Source organism: Emydura macquarii, unplaced genomic scaffold, assembly GCF_026122565.2.
Source record: "Emydura macquarii macquarii isolate MOO-44397 ecotype Brisbane River unplaced genomic scaffold, CSIRO-AGI_Emac_v2 contig_1027, whole genome shotgun sequence".
Taxonomy (NCBI): Eukaryota; Metazoa; Chordata; order Testudines; family Chelidae; genus Emydura; species Emydura macquarii.
In genome coordinates, this window is record NW_027131164.1 from 13,445,434 (window position 1) to 13,469,401 (window position 23,968).

General features: G+C 46.0%; 1 protein-coding gene and 1 long non-coding RNA gene across 3 annotated transcripts in view; one reads left to right on the top strand and one right to left on the bottom strand.

Annotated features, from left to right (window-relative positions):
- Positions 1-11,762: 11,762 nt before the first annotated feature.
- LOC137150837 (uncharacterized) lies at positions 11,763-14,985 on the bottom strand. The gene is made up of 3 exons (XR_010919088.1): positions 13,847-14,985; positions 13,255-13,327; positions 11,763-12,219 (listed from the first exon to the last, which is right to left on the bottom strand). It is a non-coding gene; the product is annotated as an uncharacterized lncRNA (long non-coding RNA).
- Positions 14,986-17,597: 2,612 nt separating this feature from the next.
- Positions 17,598-23,968, top strand: part of ADAM17 (ADAM metallopeptidase domain 17) — a 58,004-nt gene continuing 51,633 nt past the window's right edge. For both annotated transcript variants that reach the window (XM_067544784.1, XM_067544785.1), the window contains exon 1: positions 17,598-17,848. In XM_067544784.1, the coding sequence (XP_067400885.1) occupies positions 17,731-17,848 (118 nt within the window). In that variant the 5' untranslated portion in view covers positions 17,598-17,730. The remainder of the gene's footprint in view (positions 17,849-23,968) is intronic.

Genomic DNA, 23,968 nt, shown 5'->3' on the forward strand with positions numbered 1-23,968 from the left:
AAATTAAGCAAGGTGTGACCAAAAACAATGGAAGCCAATTTACATACAGATCAGCAGGGCCTGGGAAGCCCACAGAAAGGGAAGAACAGCACAATATCACCCTGAGTCTGGAGACAAAATAATGAGTTTGGGAAGATGTAAGGAGACAGAAGGAGTCATTTTGGCAACTATCTCTGGACAGACACAAGGGACCAGAGGTCTTGCAAGCTGAGAAAGATGGGTCCTTCAACCACAAGGGCTGAAGTCTCTGGGAACTGAATATATGTGAAAAACCTGCTTGTTGCTGTGTGAGGTGGACACTTGTCTACAGTTGGATCATGAGTCATTTCATTTTGGCTACTGAACAGTCAGCAGATGGTTGCTGCTTTCAGCTGCTACTGAGCTGGTTGGCTTCAAACCAGTAGTTTACAGGTGAAGGACCTCAGTCTCCTGAGCTAGGCATTCCACTGTAAGTTTCTATTTTAATACAGAAAAAGAGAAATGTCTCTAGGACTCAAATTGCACATCAAATACACTACATAGCACAAGTAGGACATCATTCAAAGCCACTCAGCAGAATAATCAATGGTCATGCTTACAAAAATAAATCTTTTTTTTTTTAAATGGATGCCTTACATTAAAGCTCTTGAACTCCAATTTATTGCATGTGGTAACTCAGAACATTTATGCTGACTATGCTTTTGAAATATCACTACCATTCATCCCTCTCTACATGAACAGGGGTCTTGGGTTTTATGCTTTGAACTAAAAATTACTCTGACACCAATAAAGCCAAGTAATTTCTTGACAATTTTAAATGCAAGAGTCCTGCATTTATATCAGCTGAAGGTAATGACAAAGTATGTGTCAAAACTATACACAGTGGATCTCACTTGGGGATGCTAGGTCACCCCTCCCCTTAATTTTTTTAGTGACTGTGGAGTATGTGAAAGGTGCTGTTTTTCACAACCCTGAAAAGTGAAGCCCTCTTTATTAGCAGAAAAGTCAGACCAAGAGAAAAGGGACAATGCAGACTTCCTTCCACTGGCCCTACCAATGTGCCTCCACCATGAGGATTAGGAGGAACATTTCAAGAAGCGAGAGAATAGTTTAATTTCCATCGACCAAATTCTGCTACCTGTTTCATTTCCTTTGATGATACTTCTACTAGAATCAGGTATTACTCAACCTGTGTGTGACTGGCAGAATGTGGTCCCATGGCCTTTCATTACTGAGTGTCTCTGCTGAAGGAAGCCAATAAGGCTTCAGTTAGTAAAGAGGGTGGTGGTGGTTTTGTGACATAGAAACCTGTTCACAAGAAGCTAGACTGAGATCACCAACTTATATGCAAAAGATAAACAAACAACACAGGGACAGTGCCACAAAATTACAACCTACCTGCTTTTTCTCAGCCAAATGGCCCTTAGAAACTCTGAGTATGCCTTTATTCTTCTTCGAGTGCTTGCTCATGTCCATTCCACCATAAGTGTGTGCACACCTCTGTGCACGGTTACCGGAACTTTTTTCCCCTTAGCGGACCCCATAGGGCGACTCCCTGGAGCCCCATGCACATGACATAGTATATGAGGCGCTGCCGGCCCTACGCCCCCTCAGTTCCTTCTTTCCGCCCATGACTGTTGCTGGAACTAGCCTTGCTTGCATTGCAAGTACTATTCCCTTGTTTGGACTTGATTATTCTGTTTTGTAGTTTTATAGTTAGTTAAATAGTTGTTAATAGTGTAGTTAGAGATAAGGTAGTCCCGGCTGGCATTTAGCATGACCGGGGCATGCCCCAGTCACCGGGCGTTAAGCCATGTACCTCCTGCAGGAAGGCCTTCCCGCTCAGCAATCGCCACGACAGCCGCCTTAAGCGTTTGGGGGAAGCCCACCGCAAGGACAAATGTAAGATCTGCAAGGCTTTCAAACCAAGGCCTCAAAAGGACAGAGAAATCCGTTTGAAAGCCTTGCTTATGGAGGCAGCGCTTCGCCCGGCCTCCGAGCTGACCCGCTCTGTCTTGGTACCGAGTGTGGCATCAGTACAGAGTGTGCCATCGGCACCGACCGCAACTCGGCACCGCACCGCTTCCCCAGCACCGAAGAAGAGGAAGAAACAGCATGCGGAACGCGGACACTCCCCCACACCATCAGTATGGGTGGGGTCGAGTAATGAGATGCACCGAGGTCGGTCCATGGAGACCCTTTCTTCCGTGCCTGCATCTCCGGTTAGGGAGCCTCCCCCGACTCTTGGGAGCGAGAGGGCCCCTCTGTCCCTGCCAATGCCATCGACGCTGGAGGCTTTTCAGGCAGCAAGAGCCTTGTTGGCCTTGCCTACACCACCTACGCCCCACCCTCCGCCAAGGGAGAAGGGGCTGGTGTCATAGGGGAATCCTGCATTGGGTCCCCCTGAATGGCAGAGGAAATCCCCAGTATGGGGAGGAGGATCTCCCGCTGGACGGTCATCTAGGGTGGAGCAGAGCCGCTCCCCTAGCAGTCGCTCCAGATTAGAGTCGTCAAGCCGACCTGCTCTGACACGGGACATGGAGTCTCCCTCCTGACACCAACGTCGATCCCCGGCACCGGAAGCAGCTCAAGTCAGGAGACGGCACTGGTTGAAGTCCCCTGCCGGGCGATGCTCCTCAGACAGTTCTCATTCCCGCTCACCGGCACTGAAGAGTTCGCCTGCACTGAGGTGGTGCAGAACCCGGTCATCGTCGGAGGACCCAGCACCGAAGAATTCGCCCGCACCAAGGCGGCACTGAAGTCGGTCACCAAAGCGGTGCCGGAAGTCGATAGCAAGACGATGCTCTGGTACTTCTAGCTCTTTGGAGCGCGACCCCGCTCATCGGCACCGTTTGTGGCACCGAAGGCATTTCTTGTCATCCTCGTGGTTGGCGTCGCCGAGGGGGCATTCTACAGCAAGACAGAGTGCCTGTGACTCAGGACACCTGTCCCCCCCGGCATGGTACCGCAGGGCGAGGGCCTTGGACTCTGATGCTGCTTTGGGATCTCCCCAGGGGGGTAGCCATCGGGTGAGCCAATGTACTCATAAAGTGCTAGAGCTCCCAATCCAGTTAGCCCCCTGATGGCCTCAAGGTCAGTGGCCACGCCAATGGCCTTATTGGGCCCCCTGGGGTCATAGAATTGGAAGGGACCTCAGGAGGTCATCTAGTCCAACCCCCTGCTCAAAGCAGGACTAACTAGGACTAACCTTAGCTAAATAATCCCAGCCAGGGCTTTGTCAAGCCGCAGCTTAAAAATCTCCAAAGATGGAGATTCCACCGCCTGACTAGGTAACCAATGGGCTCCAGATGGGGCCGGGACCCCAATCAGTTAAGTCCTCGGGGGTACAATCCATGCCTCTGGTACTGGAGAGGACCCATCACCAGTTCTTGGATGAGAAGTCAGACCCGCATGAGGGAACCTCTGCGGGTACCACATGTCGCCAGGAGGGGACACACCCTCCGGCTGCATCCCTGCAGTCCTCCTCCTCGCCGGACGAAGCAGTCTCCCAAGACCACTCTGCACCACTAGATGACTTCAGGGCGCACCAGGAGCTGCTCAAGAGAGTTGCCTCCAACTTGCGGCTGGAGGTGGAGGAACAAAGAGGCCGCAGACAGTCTCTTTAATGTGCTGGCGGCGACTGCCCCAGCTCAGGGTAGCCCTGCCGGTCCACAAAGGGGTCCTTAAAATAGTGAAGGCCTGTGGCAAACCCCTTCCTTGGTTGCCTCTTCATCAAAGGTGGCTGAGAAAAAATATTACGTTCTGACCAAGGGGTTTGAGTATCTGTTTAACCATCCCGCCCCCCGGGACCCTGGTGATTGACGCTGCCAACCAGAGGCAGCCGGTGTCGACTCCCAAGAACAAGGATAACAAGAAGTTGGACTTGTTTGGGAGAAAAATGTATTCAATGGCAAGCCTCCAGTTTAGGACTGCCAATCAGCAGGCTCTCCTGGGCAGGTATAATTTTAACCTGTGGGACTCCCTGAGATGCTTTGCTGAGGTCCTGCCCCAGGATCAGGCCATAGACTTTAACACTATTGTGGAGGAGGGTACCGCGGTAGCTAGAGCAGCGCTCCAGGTGTCTTCAGACGCGGCTGACTCAGCGGGCAAGGCTATAGCCTCCACCGTCTGTATGCGAAAGTGTCGTAGCTCCAATCCTCCGGGCTGTCCCAAGAGGTTCTGCAGTCCATCCAGGACCTTCCCTTTGACAGGTCGGCCTTGTTTTCGGATCAAACTGATGCGAAGTTGCATGGTCTGAAGGACTTGAGGGCCACACTTTGCTCTCTGGGCTTTACACGCCTCAGTCTTCTGCCCCCAGGCACAGCAGCAGCAAAGGTTTCAACCTAGGCCGTTCCAGTCCTATAGATAACGGGTCAGAAATAAGGGGTCTAGAAGATGCAATCAGCTCTCTAGTTCATCCTCATCCCCCCAACAAGGGCCCCCCAGGAGGCACTTTTGATGGTGCGTCCAAGGGTGGCACCCCGACCGTTTTTCTAGATCCATCCCGCCTCTTTTAAAATTGCCTAGCGCCCTTCCACTCTGAGTGGGCCAAAATTACTTCGGACCGCTGGGTCCTTGAGGTGGTCTCGGTGGGCTATGCCCTCCAGTTTACATCTGCTCCCCCAAACAACCCTCCCCCTCCATCCCTCTTCAGGGACCCCTCTCACAAACAACTCCTGGTACAGGAGGTAGAGACCTTCCTCAGCCTGGGAATGGTGGAAATGGTCCCTCAGGGCAGGAAGGGGAAAGGGTTCTATTCGAGGTACTTCCTCATTCCCAAGGCGAAAGGGGGTATAAGTCTCATATTAGACCTGCATTGTCTAAACAAATGTATCAAGAAACTCAAATTTCGCATGGTTTCCCTAGCTTCCATAATCCCTTCCCTGGATCCAGGAGACTGGTATGCCGCTCTCAATCTCAAGGATGCATATTTCCACGTATCTATCCTCCCCAGTCACAGGCGCTTCCTTCACTTCATGGTGGCTGGCTCCCACTACCAGTTCACAGCCTTACCCTTTGGCCTATCGTCAGCCCTGAGGGTCTTTACCAAGTGTATGGCAGTAGTGGCGGCCCACCTGAGATGAATTTGTGTACACATTTTTCCATAATTGGACAATTGGCTGATCAGGGGCAGGTCCAGGTCCCCAGTGCAGAGCAGCGTGGCCCTCACTTGCTCCACATGCTACAGACTGGGCCTGTTGATAAACTAACAGAAGTCCATATTAACCCCAGTGCAATGCATTGAGCTCATTGGGGCTACCCCGGATGCTTCCCAGGCCAGAGCCTTCCTGCCCAAGCCACGCTTCGAGGCAATGGTCTCCATCATCACCCAGCTGCACCGATGCCCCACGACAACAGCCAGGCACTGCCTGCAGCTGTTAGGTCACATGGCAGCCTGCACTTACATGGTGAGACTCGCTTGTCTGGACTCAGACCACTTCAGGCATGACTGGCCTCGGTTTATGTCCCGAGCAGACACCCCCTGGACCAGGTGGTCACAGTTCCCCTGCCCGTCCTAGCCCCCCTAAACTGGTGGCGGACCCCATGGGCAGTGCTGAATGGCATTCCATTCGAGGAACTAGTCCCGTTGATTACCTTAATTTCCGACGCCTCAGACATAGGATGCGGGGCCCACATCAGCACCAACCTTGGCACTCAGGGGCTCTGGTCGAGCGAGGAGAGGCGCCAGCACATCAATGTGAAACAGCTGCGGGCCATTCGCCTAGCGTGCAGGGTGCTCTTCCGCTTCTTGACGGGCAGAGTAGTGCAGATGCTGACAATCAACACCGCAGCCATGTTTTACATAAACAGGCAGGGGGGAGCGCGCTCCTCAGCCCTCTGCCAAGAAGCTATCCATCTGTGGGACTTTGCTGTGAGGCACGATTTTCACTTGACGGCCTCTCACCTTCCCGGGAGTGAGGAACGACGAGGTGGATCGCCTCAGCAAGTTGTTTCTACCCCACCACGACTGATTGCTATACCTAGAGGTGGCGTCTATGATCTTCTGGAAGTGGGGTTCTCCCCAGGTGGACCTGTTCGCGTCGGCCTGGAACAAGAAGTGTCCACGGTTCTGCTCTCTCTGGGGGTCGAGAGACCAGGTCGATTTCCAACGCTTTCCTCATAATCTGGTCGGGGAGCCTTATGTACACGTTTCCTCCCATTCCGCTCCTGCTCAGCGTCCTGCTGTAAATCAAGAGGGACAGAGCGGATGTTACACTAATTGCTCCAGCCTGGCCGAGACAGCACTGGTTCAGCATGCTGCTAGATCTCTCGATCGCCCCACCCCTGGAGCTCCCAAGATGGCACAACCTCCTTTCCCAGGACCACAGTCGCCTGTTGTACCCAGACCTGGACACTCTGCACCCATGGCGTGGAGGCTCTGTGGCTGATGGAAGGCGAGAGAGCCTGCTTGGCAGCAGGAAGCCTTCTACGCAGGTCGTGTATTGGCTAAGTGGAGATGGTTTAACCTGTTGGGTGAAGTCCCGGGGTATCCTGCCCAGCCTCTTGCCTATACAGGCAATCCTGGAGTATCTGCTCCAGCTAAAGCTCCAAGGTCTGACGGTGGCCTCACTGAAGGTTCACCTGGCGGCTATTTTGGCCTTCCATCAGCCACTAGAGGGGAGATCCCTGTTCTCCCACCCCATGTCGATCAGGTTCCTCAAGGGGGTGGAGAGGATTTATCCACAGGTCTGTGACCCAGTGCCTCACTGGGATCTCAACCTGGTCCTCTTGAGACTCACAGGGCCCCCCTTCAAACCATGGCTTCATGTCCTCTGCTCCTGCTTTCATGGAAGGTGGCCTTCCTGGTGGCCATTACCTCGGCTAGGAGGGTCTCCAAGATTAGAGCACTGACCTCGGAGACCCTTTACATGATGTTTTATAAGGATAAGGTTAAATTAAGGTCGCACCCAGCCTTTCTCAAGGTGGTTCTCAATTTGATTGCAATCAGGATATTTTTCTCCCGGTGTTTTTTCCTAAACCTCACGGTTCGGAGGAGAAGAGGAAGCGGCACTCGCTGGATGCGAGACGGGCCCTGGCCTTCTACATCGAGTGCACAAAGCTGTTCCGGAAATTGATGCAGCTCTTCATCGCAGTGGCTGACCGGATGAAAGGCTCACCTGTCTCCACCCAGCGCATCTCCTCGTGGATTACATCCTGCATCAAGTTCTGCTATGAGCAGGCGAGGGTGCCGCTTCCGGGAACCATCACAGCACATTCAGCCAGAGCTCAAACCTCGTCTACAGCCTTCCCGGAGAGAAAGCCCGTGCAAGACATCTGCAGAGCCGCCACCTGGTGCATACCTTCACGTCCCACTACGCCATCGTCCAGCAGGCAAGAGAGGACATGGGATTTGGCAGAGCGGTGCTGAGGGCACTCACCGCTAACTCCGACCTACCTCCAAAGGTATTACTTGTTAGTCACCTATAGTGAAATGGACATGAGCCAGCACTCGAAGAAGAAAACAAGGTTACTTACCAGTAACTGATGTTCTTCGAGATGTGTTGCTCACGTCCATTCCACAACCCTTCCCCGATCCCCGCTGCCAGAGCTGGCAGAAAGAAGGGCCTGAAGGGGGCATAGGGCTGGCAACGCCTCATATACCGCAGCATGTGCGCAGGGCCTCAGGGGGCGCTGGAGCCAGCCCTACGGGGTCTGCTAAGGGGAAAAACGTTCCGGTAACCATCAATAGAGGCGTGCACACACCTATAGTGGAATGGACATGAGCAACGCATCTCGAAGAACAGCAGTTACTGGTAAATAACCTTGTTTTTCTAGTCCATTACCTACTGCAGCTGGAGGCTCTTTTGATTCTGTGTAACTATTCTCCAGCTTCCTCTTTCTGTCAGCTGTGTTTGAGAGGCAGACAAATAAACCTAGTCCATGCTATAAAAACAAGCCATTGTCAACGATGGGGGGAGGAGAGTAGCTGAACCAGTGCTGAGCATGGTTTGATTACAAGTGTAGACAAGGACAAAACCATATAAGAAAGTGGTTAGCAAGCTTGGCCTTTGTTAAGATCATAATGAGTCAGAGAGGTGAAGGGAGAAAAGGAGGAGGATCCAGGGTAACAATGATAAAAATCAAAAGGTTAGTGCAGTAGGAAGTGACATGGCTTGACATTTTTGTTTTGTTTTTGTAACCGTCTTCCCTCACTTCTCATAACACCAACTGTAGGAGATCCATAACCCCTTCCCTCCCCCTTTTTGGGTCAGATTACTCTGTGGACACAGAGGAAAGGCCGTGGGTTGGCGCATACAGAACATTTAACAGTTGAAATTACACATCTGCAAAACTGGTGCATGATCAGAATCAGGCCCCATGTTTTTGCCTAAATGTTATGAACTGAATGCAGAGACTCCTTTGAACTTCATTCTTGACTGCATTTGCTACATATTTCCTCTGGAACTTCAAAAGACTTTCTTGATTCCTTTGATTACAGCCCTGTCTGCTTAACCACAGTCACAAATAACAGGCATTTTCTCAGAATAAACATCCACTTGAACATTACGTTTTCGAATGTAGATCTTTTTAATTTGCTTTCAGCTAAACTAGTTCCCCAAGGCAGTTATGAGGTACTATTGTTCTGAGGTTCAGAGCCATGACAGAGTGCAGAAGTCCTACCCTGGATCCAGCAGTTAACACCTGGCTCAAATTGCCTGTGCTCCACACCCATCCAGAAAGGTAGGCTTGTAAGGAATAAGTAAGAGTTCCTCAGGGCTTGCCACTGGGGCCTTTGCAAACACCACACCTACAGGGTCCATTTTTGGGACCCTATAAGTGTCTGCCAATCAGTTATTTTCACTGTAAAATGAAACCATTGCTTGCAGTGACATTTTGTCAGTAATTATTCAGGGACCACACCGCCGTTACCCAGTGCTTGAGACTTGTAAAGTTTGTAACAATAATACATAGCTCTTCTATAGCGCTTTTCATCTGTAAATCTCAAAGCACTTTACAAAGGAGAGCAATATAATTATCCCCACTTCAAAGATAGGGAAACTGAGGCACAGGGAGGTGACTTATCGAAGGGTCATCTGATTTTTGGGAGGATCCTTGACCAGTTTGCAGTGGAGCTAGTCTGTTATCAGTAGTGTTAGAACCACCCCAACCTTCTAGCCACCAGCTGGCTGCAAAGCTGAGCTGGCTCATTTGCTGAGCTGCCAGTGTGGCTTCATTCTGGCATAAGTGTCGTGCATCCTAGTGAATAATCCAGCTCTTTTGCACATAGCTGACACAATGCGGGCATTACAGAGGACCTACATTTTGCATACATGCCCTCAGCTGAGACAGACGGAAGAGAAAGGAAAATGCCAGTGAATACAAAGGAAGACATCATGAGAGATCAAAGGCTGAAAGGAAACAAGGGGAGAGGATGAGGAAGAGGCCTGTGATGCTCCCCAGAAGCACCCCACCACTACCTGCCCTGAGCATGATGTAGCCTTGCGTGTGCCTGCTGTGGATCAGCTCCCTGACCTCACCAGTCTTTGGCCCCCTAAGCATTGACTTCCAGGTCTCCGCAGACCTCGCCCTCTCCGTGCAGATTAGTGCTGGGTTCACACCAGCCCCCCGAGTTCTCACAGTGCTCCCTGCAGTACCTAGCCCCTGTCGGTAGACACTCAGTATAATTACCAGGGAAGCTGTCCCCAGACAGCCAGAGTGCACATAGCTTGACTTGTACAGTTCAGGATCAAGTCCCTTATAACAACACAGCACTGAAATACATTTCTAGTGAAAACAATCATATGTTTATTACGGAAGATTAAGAGATACTGAGCAAGGATGAATGGCAACAAAGCTGGTTACACAGGTAAAACAAAACATAACACGTCCCCCTAGAACTACCCTTATTAATGGTTACCTTCCCTATTTAATAAAGTAGGTCTTCTGCCAAGGATTTGGTCTTTGATAGAGCTGCTGGTTTTCAGTCAAAAGAAAGATCCACCTTTTCATGACTATCCCCAGCTCCTTCCAGGGGTTTCCTCACTAAATGGATCCCAAAATGGCTTTTTGCTTCTTTTATTTTCCAAACTCATTGTTTTGACCCAAGTCAGGATGACACCCCATACCTTGTTTGTTCTCCTGTGTGCTGGCTCCAAGTTATCTTCACATTCTCATGTTGACTTGAAATGCAAAAGTAGCTCCAATTGTGTTTACAATTTGGTTTACAATACTTAATCTACGTACAAACCCAAGCGGACATGTGAATATACATCCCTTTGTCTGGCAAAACCAGTTTTTCACCTCTACTGGGGAGTAACAGCTTGGTACAAACTATAAGGGCATGTCTTCAGTATACAGACTTTTTTAATGTGATGAGTACACACATTTCACAGTGATATTGAGGAGCATGATTCTGGCTTTCATTTAAGATCTCACAAGACAGCTACATAAATACTATAACAGCAAAATATTAGGTGTAGTGAATTTGTCAGGCCCGATAGGAGTTCCTGTCACAGAACCATGACCCTTTGCCAGTTGGCATTGAGGCGCTCCTAGGATCACAAGCACAGACTTAGAAATAAGAAGAACTGGGTCCCCAGGAGCAAGGGAAGAGAGAGCTGGGGAAGAGATGGAATCCTACAAATATATTTCACAAAAATGATAGGGACAGAACATCATTAACTGTACTGAAATAGATATCTGAGTGGAGATTTTCTGCAGAAGGGTTACACATAAGTGTTGAAATATTGGCCCCATTGAAGTCACTGGGAGTTTTGCCATTGACTTCCACAGGGCCAGGATACCACCCAAAACCTTTGGAGGAGGTTCTCAAAATGGGGTAGATCCTGTTTGCCTTACTCATATGTGAGTAGTTCCATTGCAGTCCATAGGGCTACACTTATGTGAGAAAGGCGAGTAGGATTTGGCCCTCAGTCCTGATTGCCCACTTTGTGCAGACATTTACCTCTGTGCAAAGTGGGTGTAGAATACTACCAGACCAGAATGGCACTGATTGACATTCACTGCTCAGATGTGAATAACTCCACAAAGTTGAAAACAGTGAAGAATCAAGGCCTCTTTGACAGATTCATCTCTGGGCCAACACAAGGGCAGAGAAGAGGTGGCTTGTGTTTCTCCAATTGTGGGGTTGCCAAGGGCTGGTTCAGCCCCTGGTGAAAGTTAGGGCAGCTCCAACTTGTGCCCCTCCTTCACTGGGCCATTGCAGGAGTGCAGGATTTCCTAGGGGAAGGAATGCTTGGTTACTCTTCTTCCTGCTTTGGTCTGCCTTCTATTCTAGGGCCTTCTGCATGGTTGGATGGAGGTGCATATCGCCTACTGTGCAGCTGGCCTCCTGTGCAGGGGTATTCCCTTGCAGTCTGTTCACGCCAGCACAGCAGAGTATTTTTTTAAGACCACACTACACTCTCATCCTGCACAGAACTCAGCACAGGTGGATATCTGTGTGATAGGTACTAGGGTAGCCCACTGAAAATGGCAGGCGGCAAAAGGAGAGCAGATTCTCCCAAAACTGGTGGCTAACACTGAAGTTAAATTCCCCAACCAGTCACAAACAGTGCTACCGATTCTCCACACTGGTTATCATGAAGCCCAAAAAATGAAATACACAGCCTCCTCTATTGCATTTCAGTCTCTGGCTCCCAATCAGTAACTAGATCCAGTACAGAGGTAAGTTATTTAAATCTCTATTCCCTTTACCAAAATGTTCCTCTGATCCCCAAAGGGTCAGCCACATTACCAGATGTTGGTTTGGATCTTACCCAAAATACCACGCTGCCAGCCAATCCTTTAGTAACTAAAACTAAAGGTTTATTAGAAAAGAAACAAACAAGAGAGATGTTAATTGATCAAAGCAATCAAATACATACAAATGACTTCAAAGTCCCTATATATCAGATTTTCAATAGTATTGTGGAGTTTGCAGGCTTGTACAGTTCCTCTGGTGTACATCCAGTATCAGGTCTCCGTCCTTTGTTTCACAGCTTCAGTTGTACAGGAGTTGATCCAGAAGTAGGAGGAAGCAGAAATGAAGACAAGATGGAGATGGTGCAGCTGCCTTTTATGTCTTTTTGCCATGTGGCCTGTTTCAAACATAAGCCCACAGCACATGTGCATGGAAAAGCACTTGGAGTTCCCTGTTCACAGGCATGTATCTACATGTCCTAATGACTGAGAGGTGCAGCCCCGGCTTCTCTCCCTGGGCTCCTTGTATCACTGATGGCCCTTGATTGGTCTCAAGCAGGCTGGACAGTGCTGAGGCTAATCTGTTGGGAGCGTCACCTAGCAGAACAGCACCAGTTTTAGATACAAAAATATCACACACATTCATAGTTTACAGTACAGAGATGATACGCTCATATAAATGAGCGTATCATATTCAGTAAATCATAACTTTTCCAATGCTAGCTTACATGGCATATTTTGCCAGATATGTTGTAATTTTGCAATATTGATATCAATAATGTTATAAATGGTCACCCCCAATCCAGACATTGTCACTCTGCACTTGCTTCAAGCATAGTGCTTCATGGAGGGACTGCGGTGCGTCTGCATGGAGTTGCTTGCAGGATTGGGGCATACGTCTTGTTCAGGCAAACTCCCATGGATAGCAGCATCAAAACTAAAGACACCCTTCTGCAGTCCTTATGCTCAATAGTTCTTTTTCACTTAAGTAACCCTACTACTTGCATAAGAACTCAGGTCTGAGCAGGGCATGCAGAAATGGGCCCCTTAGCAATGAGCACAGGGTTTTGGCTCTCATTTCCTGCCATATCTGAACCAGTTAGCTGCATCTGATATATTTCTTTTTCATATTTATTTAATTCCTTCCATATTTTAAGCTTACTTTTCCCCCTTTTGTTCCCAGGTTTGTTGTAATACAATGTACTCACATTCTCTTCAGTATTACTTTTTATTTGCATGTTCTTAAAATCATTATAAAATTTATTTAACTTAAAAAAAAATCTACAACCACTAGAGTAGAATCTCAGTTATGTGGAAAAGTTAGCATGCTGACAAGCATGTTAAAACAATTGTTTTAAAAGTACCATTAAAACCTTTGTAATACTGTATTTGAGTTTACAAAATCTACCACACCTCTAACAAAGAATAACTAAGAACATAGAAGTCTAAGACTGACAATCTATATTCCATATTGGAAACCTCTTCTCACTTCAAATATTTTTAATTCACAGCCTCAAGAATTCTGGTCTTTTTTCACTAGTACATTATGAAACTTTAACATGAATCCATTCCCACAGAGCCCATTTTTAGCTTACACTTTTTTTGTTTTTCTTAGCAATCTAGGTTGCCTACCATTCAATAAATGAATTTTTCATGGCATTTTTAAATCTCCATTTACACTTACATCCCATCTTGTCAGTGCATCCTGTTTGGAAAAAAAAATCAAGAGTTCAACTCTGCAACCTTACTAATGCAAATAAACCTCACTTCTGAAGTCTCTGGGAAGTCAGTGAATAACGATTTCAGGATTTGGCCTATGAGGCTGCATTTGCTGTTTATAAAGCTTCCTTTATACTTTCAGTCACGTGCCGGAAACATATAATAAATGGGAAAAGCATACCGTGTAGGGTGGATGCCTAAGCTCAAAGTTCTTTTGTTATCTTCATGTGGGCAGATACATCCAGTTAAGTTCTTTGCTAATTCTTTTTGCAGTTCAACAGTCCCATGTTCAGTGCCTAGTTGCCAGATTTCAGATAGATTGCTGGGGTGCAGTGGTTGTCAGTTAATTCCCTTCTTTCCCCAAAACAATACAGCTGGAGCGTAGCCCACATTTCATTACTTTACATAGCTCCTTGTTAGCAGTCTCCATATCCTCAACAATATCTTCTGAAAATACATTAGCCTGCTCAAAGGCTTTCATCCAGAAGAAGTACATTTGTCTTACCTGATAATTAGATTTGGTTTCCTTCCACATTATCACAGATGACAGGAATATGCTTTCTTGCAGAGAAAAGAGAACCAATCAAAACGCTGGTGAAGTCACCTCAAACGCTGGTGTCAAGGATGTTAACTTTTTCCGATGGCATTGATGTCTGTCCCATGGGTAAAATTCCCATTGGAATATATTTAAAAAATCCTTGAAAGAATTTTCAGTCCTTTTCTGTTTTAAAGCATTTGCAGCCACAAAAAGTATTACCACAGATTTGTCTTAGCAAATAAACCAACTGCCCAACAAATCTCAAGCCTTTTATATTTGTCATATTGCCATGTAACAAGAGAACAAGCCTGGAAAATTCAAGAATGGACCTGCCTTTAAGCCCTAATTGGTAGACTTCATTAATACATGATTGGATCTAACAGGGTAGTCAGGCTTTTTTTTTCCAATAAATCTCCATCAGCACAAAAATCTATCAGACAGACAGAGGCATTGGTCCTTGCTAGTTATGTATTTATGGACTTCTAAAAAATGTGCAGTCATCTTTTTAGTGGGTAGGAAAGGATCAGACAGAAGAATGGCCGCCCTGTCTTCTGCTTGATGTGGAAAATATCACTTATGCCAGAAAATATGGACAGTAAGAATTACTTTCGCCTTTGAAAAGATCCCAGCAGGAAAACAACTTCACAGTAATGTACTCTCTCTCCAGGCAGATTAATTCTGAAGAGCTTTGAAGATGATGTAGAGCATGTGGCTATAGTTTCAATCAAACCTCCCTGAGGTGTCACAATACTTGCTTGAAGTCACAATTTCAGGCTGCTGTTTTTAGTAGCCCTATCACATCAGCCCACCTCTCTGTGCTCCTGCATGTATTATAGTATAGGAGCAGTGATGTTTCCAACTTGGCTTGGCAGGCTAGGTAAGCCAATTGAAATGCATCAGCATGATCCTGGAAGATCATGGAGGCCCTCTGGGGTTAAAAAATAAGGGATAAGTAGATTTAATGGGTTATGACCAAATTTCTACCTTGCTAGGCAGAGAGGGGAAACTGAGGGGAAAGGAGTGTATATTCTTATAGAAGCAATACAACAGTTATTGCCCAAAACTCTGCAACATTAATATTGTAAAATGTTGGACCACTTATATAGAATACTATCCTACATGTTTCATAAGGGAAGACTGGTGGAATGGCATTAACGGAGATGTGGGAGCATAGGAGAGGAAGGGTAGATGAGGAGCTAAATGGGAAGAAAAAGAAAAATATTCATGGAGATAAAAGAAGGGACAGTTCAGGAAAACAGAACTGAGGGAAGTATTAGTTAACAAGAAGGCAGCTCAAATTTTCAGGTTTTATTAAATATTTTTGTAGCTCCATTAGTTCTGGTGTCTTTACTTTCATGCATTAGGAGAGCAGAAGAGAAAGCAGGGAAGAAACAGAGAAGTTCTGGAAAACTTGTGTACTCTTTAGCAACTAGGGGTTTAGAGAGATTCCAGATCTCATTAGTCCATAGTAGGCTAGATCCATATCAATAAAGAGGGATTAATTTTGTCCTAATACAACCAAGAGGTGTGACTATATGACCTGCTATCTCATTATACCTTTGAATTCTCTAAAACTGTTCTCAGAACTGTGTCCAATTTTCCTTTATGTTGTGCAAACCTGAAGCCCTCCCTATACAAATTTTGTTTTGAGAAACTCCTAAATCAATGTAGGGGTAGAATACTTTGTAGAATACCACAGAAGTTAGAATGGAAAAGACCAATGAGCTCATCCAGTCCATCTTCCTGCCAGTGGGGGATTATTCCTTACAAGATGCTTCCTAATGCTTTGTCCAGTCTAGTTTCAGAAGTCATATACAATGACAGTTCTACCTCTTCTCTTGGGAGATTATTATGCAGTTTTATATAGCCTAGAGTTTTTTTAGATAGGAAAACTAATTTAATTTTGTTGATTTTCCTACTATGCATCCTATATTTTTCCGTTATTTTTACTTCTGCAATTTATACCCTCATCCTCATGTACTACTCATGCACTTATTCCCTGGTTTACACTATAGTTAGGTTGATGCAAGGGAGCTTATGTTGACTTAGCTCTGTAAGCGACTACCTAAAATATCACTCCTGACGATGTAACATGCCTGCTCCGCCGACTTAACTCCACCTCCACTGAAGGCGTACTGCTTATGTTGACATAGGTCAACGTAGTATCAGTGTAGACACTGCACTGCATACACCAGTTATGTGTGAAACACCATGCAGACATGTCTAGCAGTAGCACCCTAGATGGAGATGACACTAATGGTGACTTTGATGAATAAATGTTTCTTTGATGAATAAATGTCAAGGTTAATTTCCCTAGGATTACCAAAAATCATTGTCCTTTTTATGTAAGCACTACATTCCTGTATAATTAAAAAAAGTTGATTTTAAACACTTTCTTGAATCTACATCTACATCATTGTTCTAATTTTGTCATGTTTGATGCCATTGTGTTCACAGGACAAAAGGCTTTCAAATGATACCCAATTCAATTTATTTCCAACTACACTGTGATTATCAAAATTTTCTCCAACCAGCGGACTGGGAACCAGGGAGGCAGTGACCTCCCCCTCCCCCCGACACTCTGCAGAGGTTTACACCATTGAAATTATGATTCTGTAAATATTTTACAAATCAAATGACGCCTCCTTCGCTTTCCTATCACAAATTTGTTCATGGAATGAGATTTTTACATTATGCTCCCAGACTAGATCCGAACCATCACCAACAGATACTTTCCAGTCGATTTCAAAGGCCTATCCAATCTTAGTGACATTGTGTGTCTTGCCTCTGGGAAGGCAGCACACTGTCATGTCACCTACATGTCCCTTGCCTTTCCTTTTTTACCCAAAGCACCACAGTACTCCTCACTGCCCAAGACGTGGTAGCAGACTAGACGGACTGTTATTCCCATCTAGTAGGGCAGTTCCTATGTGCCTAAATCCTGGTTCAGGCTTGCAGTGCAGATGACACCCACATGTGTTTGAACCACAATACTGTAACAGGATTTGGGAAGAGAGTTCATGTATCACGTTAAGGTTATTTATTATATGGGACGGCACTCACATACCTCAATCCGGGCCCCTTTGTGCTAGGCACGGCGCGTGTGCATGTGCACACAGGCACACAGAGGTGGGGGAACAATTTGTATAGTGGGGGTGCTGAGAGCCATTGAACCAAACTGTAAACCCTGTCTATGACAGAAACCACTTCAAGCCGGGTGTGGCAGCAGCCCTCCTTCCAGCACCTGTGTACACACAGCAATCGGCACCGGGGACCCGCTCCCCGTCCCCCCCAAGAGAACGCTGCTCTATCCCTTTGGGGTCACAGCTGCACTGGAACCGGGGCCCTTTGCAGTGCAGCTGGCAGCGCCTGTGTGTCCGGGCGGGCGCAGCTCCCTCCGGGGACGGGCCGCTCGGTGCCCAGCGCGGGGCTCAGCACCAGGGCTGCGGCGCAGCGAGGACGCCGCGGCACTCTGGGGCGTGTAACCGGGAGGCGAGGCGAGGCTCCCTCTCCGGGCTCGGGCCAAGCCCCAGGCTCCCCTCGCTCGCGCGTGTCCGTCAAGTCGACGTCAATCAGACCCCCCGGTGTCCTCTCGCGGGGGCTGCAACCCGCCCCCGGGTCCCGCCCTGCCCGCGCCGGGCCGGGCCCCAGGACAAGATGGCGGCGTCCCCGCCGCGCCCACAATGCTCCGCGGGCAGCCGGGTTTCCGGGTGTGGTCTGGGCCCTGTCACTGGGGGCGGCAGGTCGGGCGCGCTCCGGCAGCCGGCGGAGAGCTGAGGGAGGCGCCTGTCCCCGGGCGCAGCGGAGGAGGCTTCCCGGACCCATGTGAGCGGGGGGGCCGCGCTCGGACCATGAGGCTCCGGCTCTGTGCGCTGCTCCCTGCCCTGCTGCTGTGGGGGGCGCCCGCGCTCGGGGCGCTCAAACACCCGCCGCGCCCAGCGGAGCCGCGCCTCGGCCGCCCGCACCAGGGTAAGGGGGCGGCGAGCACCGGGCAGCGATGGGGGGAGGGGCACGGAGACGAGCGGCCGAGCACTGGATATGGGGGGAGGGCGGGAATGGTCACGGGCTGGGGCGGGGAGCGGGAGGTATGAGCTAGTGTGGGGGGTGGGTAAGGAGAGGAGCGTCACTTGGGAGGGAGGGAGGCAGCGCAGACCGTGCGCTGGGGGATGGTAAGGGAGGAGTGGTCACGGTAGGGGGGTGGGTAAGGGGTGGAGCGATTACCATATTGGAGGGGGTGACCACGGCTGGGGGAAGGGGGGGAGTGATGACTGCATGTGTGTGTGGGGGGGGGGGGTGTGGAGACAAGGGCAGGAGAGGGAAGGGGAGGAGTGAAGACCTTATGTGTGGGGGAGACCACGGCTGGGGGGAAGGGGAGGCGTGATCAGTGAATTTCGGGCTGTGTGTGTGTGTGTGTGTGTGCATGTACCTACATGCACTCACCCTGCTGGGGAAAGCAGTGACTCTGGGACTGGGCCAAGAAGAACTGTATTGGTTCTCAGGACATCTGGGGTCAGTTCCTAGCTCTGCCACAGACTTTGGTGTGTGTTTAATCATGTTTATTGTGGTAGTGTCTCGGGACCAGTGGAGAACGGGCCTTGTACTGTACAAGCACAAAACAGATTCCTGTTTCATGTTTTGCTGGGGTCTCCATACTTCCAGATCAAATGTTTAAATTTAAAACTGAGTTTACTTCATTTAAACAAAACTTCAATTTTCCACCATATTAGACAGAGTGGAATTGTGTTTAAACAAAACTTATCTTTGGGACCTATCTCCATGATGGTGATTCTTTAACCAGCATTGTAGGACTGTCCATTCATAACTGACAATTCAAACTGCCTGGTGGAAACATTTTTCATCAGTGAAACTTCTGTGAAAGTGAATGTCTCTTCTGCATTGAGAGTAATAAATTCACACACACCTCTTGCTATCACAATAGCCATTGTGCACGCTTCATATCTGTTGTTAATGCCTACTTTAATGGGTGGGCATGCTGTACAGAGGGTGCTTACGTGGCCCTCATTGGTGTAGCCTTTCAGCACCTCACAAGCAATAGTGAATTTTTCCTCACTACTCCCTTGTGAGGCAGGGAAGAGCTATTATCTCCATTTTACAGGAAGGGAACAGAACCACTGGGTAAATTAAGTGATCTGAGGAAGGCCACACCCTAATGTGAAGAGAGATTGAAGTGCTGGGGATTGTTTAGAAAAGAGACAAGATAAAATTTAAAACAATGATTGGTACAGGGAAAATAGATTAGGAACTCTTGTTTGTTTCATGACAAGGGGACATTCAATTAAATTAACAGGTGATAAATCCAAAATCGATACAAGGAAATACTTTTTCACACAACATGTGATTAGACTGTGGAACCCCTTTCCACAGGAAGTCATTGTTACATTTTTCATTTAGTAAAAAGCGTTTGGATATTTGTATGAATATCAAGAATATTCAGAGTTGTTTTAATGGCAGCAAAATGTTTGTAAGGGATATTATGCTTCAGGGTTTAAGCCAATTTCAAAGGCTATGTTTATATTGCAGTATGTGCAATCGAAGCTGTGGTTGCAGCTCCAGTAGACAATGCCATGCTTTAATCTGGCTAGCATAGCTAAAAATAGCGGTGAAGACACGGACTGGCTTTAGTGTGGGTGGTAGAAGCTCACCCAGGACCCTGGATATGTACTCGTGTTGTTAGCCTGTGTTGCAGCCAGTGTCACCCACCTTCATTGCTGTTTTTAGCTGTGCTAGCTAGAATAAAGCCAGTGTAGATATGTCTGCCTGAGCTGCAATCACACTTTCGACTGCAGTGTAAACATTGCCTAACTCACCAGGTTGAGACCTGGGGCAGGAGAATTTATCCCACAGCTACTTCTACTAGAGAGTTCTTACACCTACCTCCAATGGATTTGATATGTGATATATAGCACTATATTATAATGATATACCACTATGAGAGACAGGTTATTGGACTAGATGAACTTTGGTCTGATCCACGATGGCAATTTCTATGTTCCAGTGGAAAAAGCTTCCTGGAAGGAGAACATACAAAAGTCCTTTAATAAATCAGTACTCAAATACTAAAGAAACTAGTTTGTTTTGCAGTTAGTTCCCTCCTGTTGTTGGCTTGACCATACGCTGCCATATTTGCAGCATGATGCATCCACCAGCATGAGACTCAAATGCACATTTTAATCACCTACCTAAGATTTTTATTCCCTGAAGCTAACCAATAAACCATTATATAAAAACTGGCCTCATAAAAGTGTCATGGAGCAGCCAAATTCCATCTTCCTTCTGGGATGCTGAGCATATAAGGCTCATCCCTGCAAACCCTTCCTCACAGAAGTAATCCCACTGACTTCAGTGGGACTACTAGTGTGGATAAGTGTTTATGGGACTGAGCCATAGTTTTGTCAGTGAATTTCCTTCCAGATAACTGGAACTTTTCAAATAAGTTGCACTGCCTTCTGAATTACCCATCATTGTTTTTTATTGCTTTGAACAGGCGCACTGATTTTGAATAATGTAACACTAATATATACAATAGGAAGGTATCATAAGTAGGTTTAATATTTTTCCTAAAATATCAGTAAAATTATATATGCTTTGATAATCATTGCAAACATCATGTAGTTTAGCAAAAGAATAAGAGCAAGGTACTCATTCAAATTGTTTTTATATGTACTTTTTTGCAAAATAACTCTAAACTTCCTTTATATCTTTCCTTAAGTCCTATCTCTGTCAGGATGCCTATAAAAGTAATTATGGCCTGAAGAGAAAATGGTTTAACATTTTTGTACTGCATTTTTGCAGTTTTATTATTACAGATAACAAGTATGAGATTAACTTAAGCCTTTTTTACATGGGAAAACTATTTTGTTTTGTTTTTTATTTAGTTTTTTAGTTTTTCTGTGGGGACACAGGTATTTTTCAATTTATCTGGCATCTTACTCCTTTTTAATTTGCTTTAGAAGTAATGTAACTCTGTTCTGAAATGAGTTACACCAGTATAAGGTTTGTGTGGATGTGTTCCTACCTATTTTGAATGTACATTACTCACACCTAGACCAGCTTGTCTGTTAACTGTGTACCCTCTACAGCTCCAAGATCATCTGGACTGGGTGATGCCTCCTTGTTTAAACGTTGGCAAGCAGCCAGGTGTTCTCCTTAGTGATTCCAGCTCATGAGAAGTTCACATACCCAGAGTCCACTATAGCAACCATGTCTCACAGCTGATGCTAGCCCACTGTGGGCCTAAACAGGAATATTTTGGTTCCCCCTGTTCCCCTCACTAAAATACGAATTATATTTACAAACCAAAATATATACCCACACAACACATACTAATACACTTGTTAAAAGTCCACATTAAATAAGATGAATGGCATTTTGGAAGTAACAGTAAAATACGGGAACGGCACCTTGCCTTCATTGAAAGCTTTTTTTTCTGGCACCTTTTTGAGGCAAAGTCATCAGTTATGTCATCGTATGAGAGGTCTCTTTCCAAATCATGACTGATGTTTATAATTGACAATCCAGACAAACGATTCTGAGCCATAGATGATTGGAAGAATGTTTATATCAGCTTCAACTTTGAAAAGCTTCTCTCTGCAGATGCTGCCATTACTGGGAATCTTACAGCGATTTTCAGTGTGATCTAAAGCTTAGGATAGATCTCTTTAATTTGGTTTTCATCTATAAAGGAGGGAACTTTAAAAGGTGTCATTTTCTTTGGACACAAATTGCATCTGCTTAAAATTTCTTGAAAAAGATTATTTTTGTTGCAATCTAATTCATGTTTGGAGCTCGAATTGTTTTGCAAGTTATTGAAGCATTTGCTTAACAATTCCATAGGCTTTTCAACTGTCTGTTTCAAATCCCAAAAAAGTCCAAACTTGTCTTTCACACTTCCCATAGTTTGAAATATGTTTTCAACTGATGTGATGCTCTGTTTAAAAAAAAAAAAAAAAAAATAGGCTTCTCACTGATCAAGTACATCTTCAAATAGTTTGTCAGGCGCTTCATAGGAAAGGGATGGTGGGTGGTTTGTACTTGTAAGATGTTTCTCTTTGAGATGTGCACGTGTATTTATTTGTTCACAAATCTCCATGGCTTTTATTTGAGCACCAGCAAATCCATTTTCCCTATAATTCATCAGAAGTGCTTTCTAGCAAATGTATGCCAGATTAGTTTGCATAGAAGGGGATTGTAGAATCTTGCTGATGTGATTAATGTTAATCAAAATGTCATACCACATAATTAAGCATATCAGTAAATGGTATGATCTAATTTTCTCAGCCAAGGCTTGAGTTTATACTTTTGCCACTATCTCAGTACATTTCTGTTACCTCCAACAAAGTCTCCTTGTGACTTCAGCAGCTTGAAACCATACTGCGTTATAAACTTTGCTTTCCCATTTTATTTCACTTCAAGATTTCAACTTCACATTAACTTGATGTCACAATACATCCCATTGCTGTATGGTAGCTGGAAATAATTGTAGTGTTTCTGAAGACATCCAAAGAAACTAGCACCATCTTGTGATGATTTTTCAACATCTACAGTAACCAAATCCAATGTATGCAACCCACAAAGAACATAAACAGCTTGGGTATTTTTTTTTTGTAGCTGTCAAGTTTGAACGCCTTGACTGTTTGCCCCATTATCATAGGACTGACCTCTCCAGTTTTCAGATGGAATACTGAGCTTTTCAAGCTTTTCTAAAATTGTGTTTGAGAAACTGAGACCAGTTATTTCATGCATTACCTGGAACCCTAGGAAATGTTCTTTAATTTCTGGCTTTCCATCAACTACAACTGTTCTAATTATCACATACATTTGTTCCTGATGGCTAATCTTGGGGGTGCAGTCTAAAATGATAAGAGTAATATTTTGACTCTTTCACTTGATGCTATTTTCTGGAGCAATTCCTTGCGACTTATTCAATCTATTCTGTATGTCTTTCCCTAAATAGTGAGAACAGGTTATTGATCAAATTTAGTAAGTCATTCCACTTCTTTCAAGAAGTTTCCACTGTTTGGCATGCATAAATACTCTGAGCCAGAAGAACCATAGAAAGTAAGATTTCTTTCTACAAATGACTGCATGATTGAAATAAGGTACATCAAAACATCTCACCAGTACTTTTTTTATCTTCAGTGAGATACATTTCTGAAGGATCAATTGTTTTCCCTTGTATTAAACGAATTTCCCTTTCCAACACTGCATGTGTTTTCATATGTTCTGGACTATTTTTAGTACACTACAGAAGTGCAATAATGTTGCCCCAGTCCTTCACTCATCTGTTTCTTAGAAGAACACAGTTTTCAGCAGAGACAAAAACAAGATCTCTGTTAATGCTCCCAGTACATGTTGGTACAATGAGAAGCTGGACTGGATTTTTGCCAGGGAGGCCACAACGGAACCCTGCTAAATTATGGCAGTTTAGAAGGCATCCAGTCAATTGCAGAACCCAGCAAGGCAGAAATTCCTCCAGACAGCCAAGATTGCTTTGGCATGCCTAACCCTGAACTAGAGATTGACCCCAAGTAGAGACTGCATCATAGATAGGCCCTGAGATCCAGGCAGAGAGCCCCCCCCGATGGTGTTTTAGAAGGGAACTCAACCAGTTAGTATTATGCGATGGATTACAACAAACTGTCCCAGTTTTTGCTGGATATGGAAATTTAAACAACTTTATTCTGGATACCAGTTGGGTGCTGTAACATTGGGCAGATGTGAGCTATATGAATGGACAGATGTGCTTTTTTCTATCTACTTGGCTTTTATTCTCCCGCCAAGCAATTCTAGAAACAGCACCAGAAATGCAAAAGGGTTTATTTCCCTGAAATCCCAAATCCCACAACCATGGACCAAACATGCTTCCTCTCCCTCCCAGTCAGCCATGAGGTCCTCTCCCTGCTCAACACAGTGGCACCACAGGGGTTAAAAAGCGATACACATTTCATGGCGAGCACTGTAGCGGCAGATACAGAAATAGAAAAAACAATAAAAAAAGTACTTTATCACAGTTTGATCAATGCCCTGAGCTGTTAGTCACCTTTACATTTTTGAACACATATTAGAATA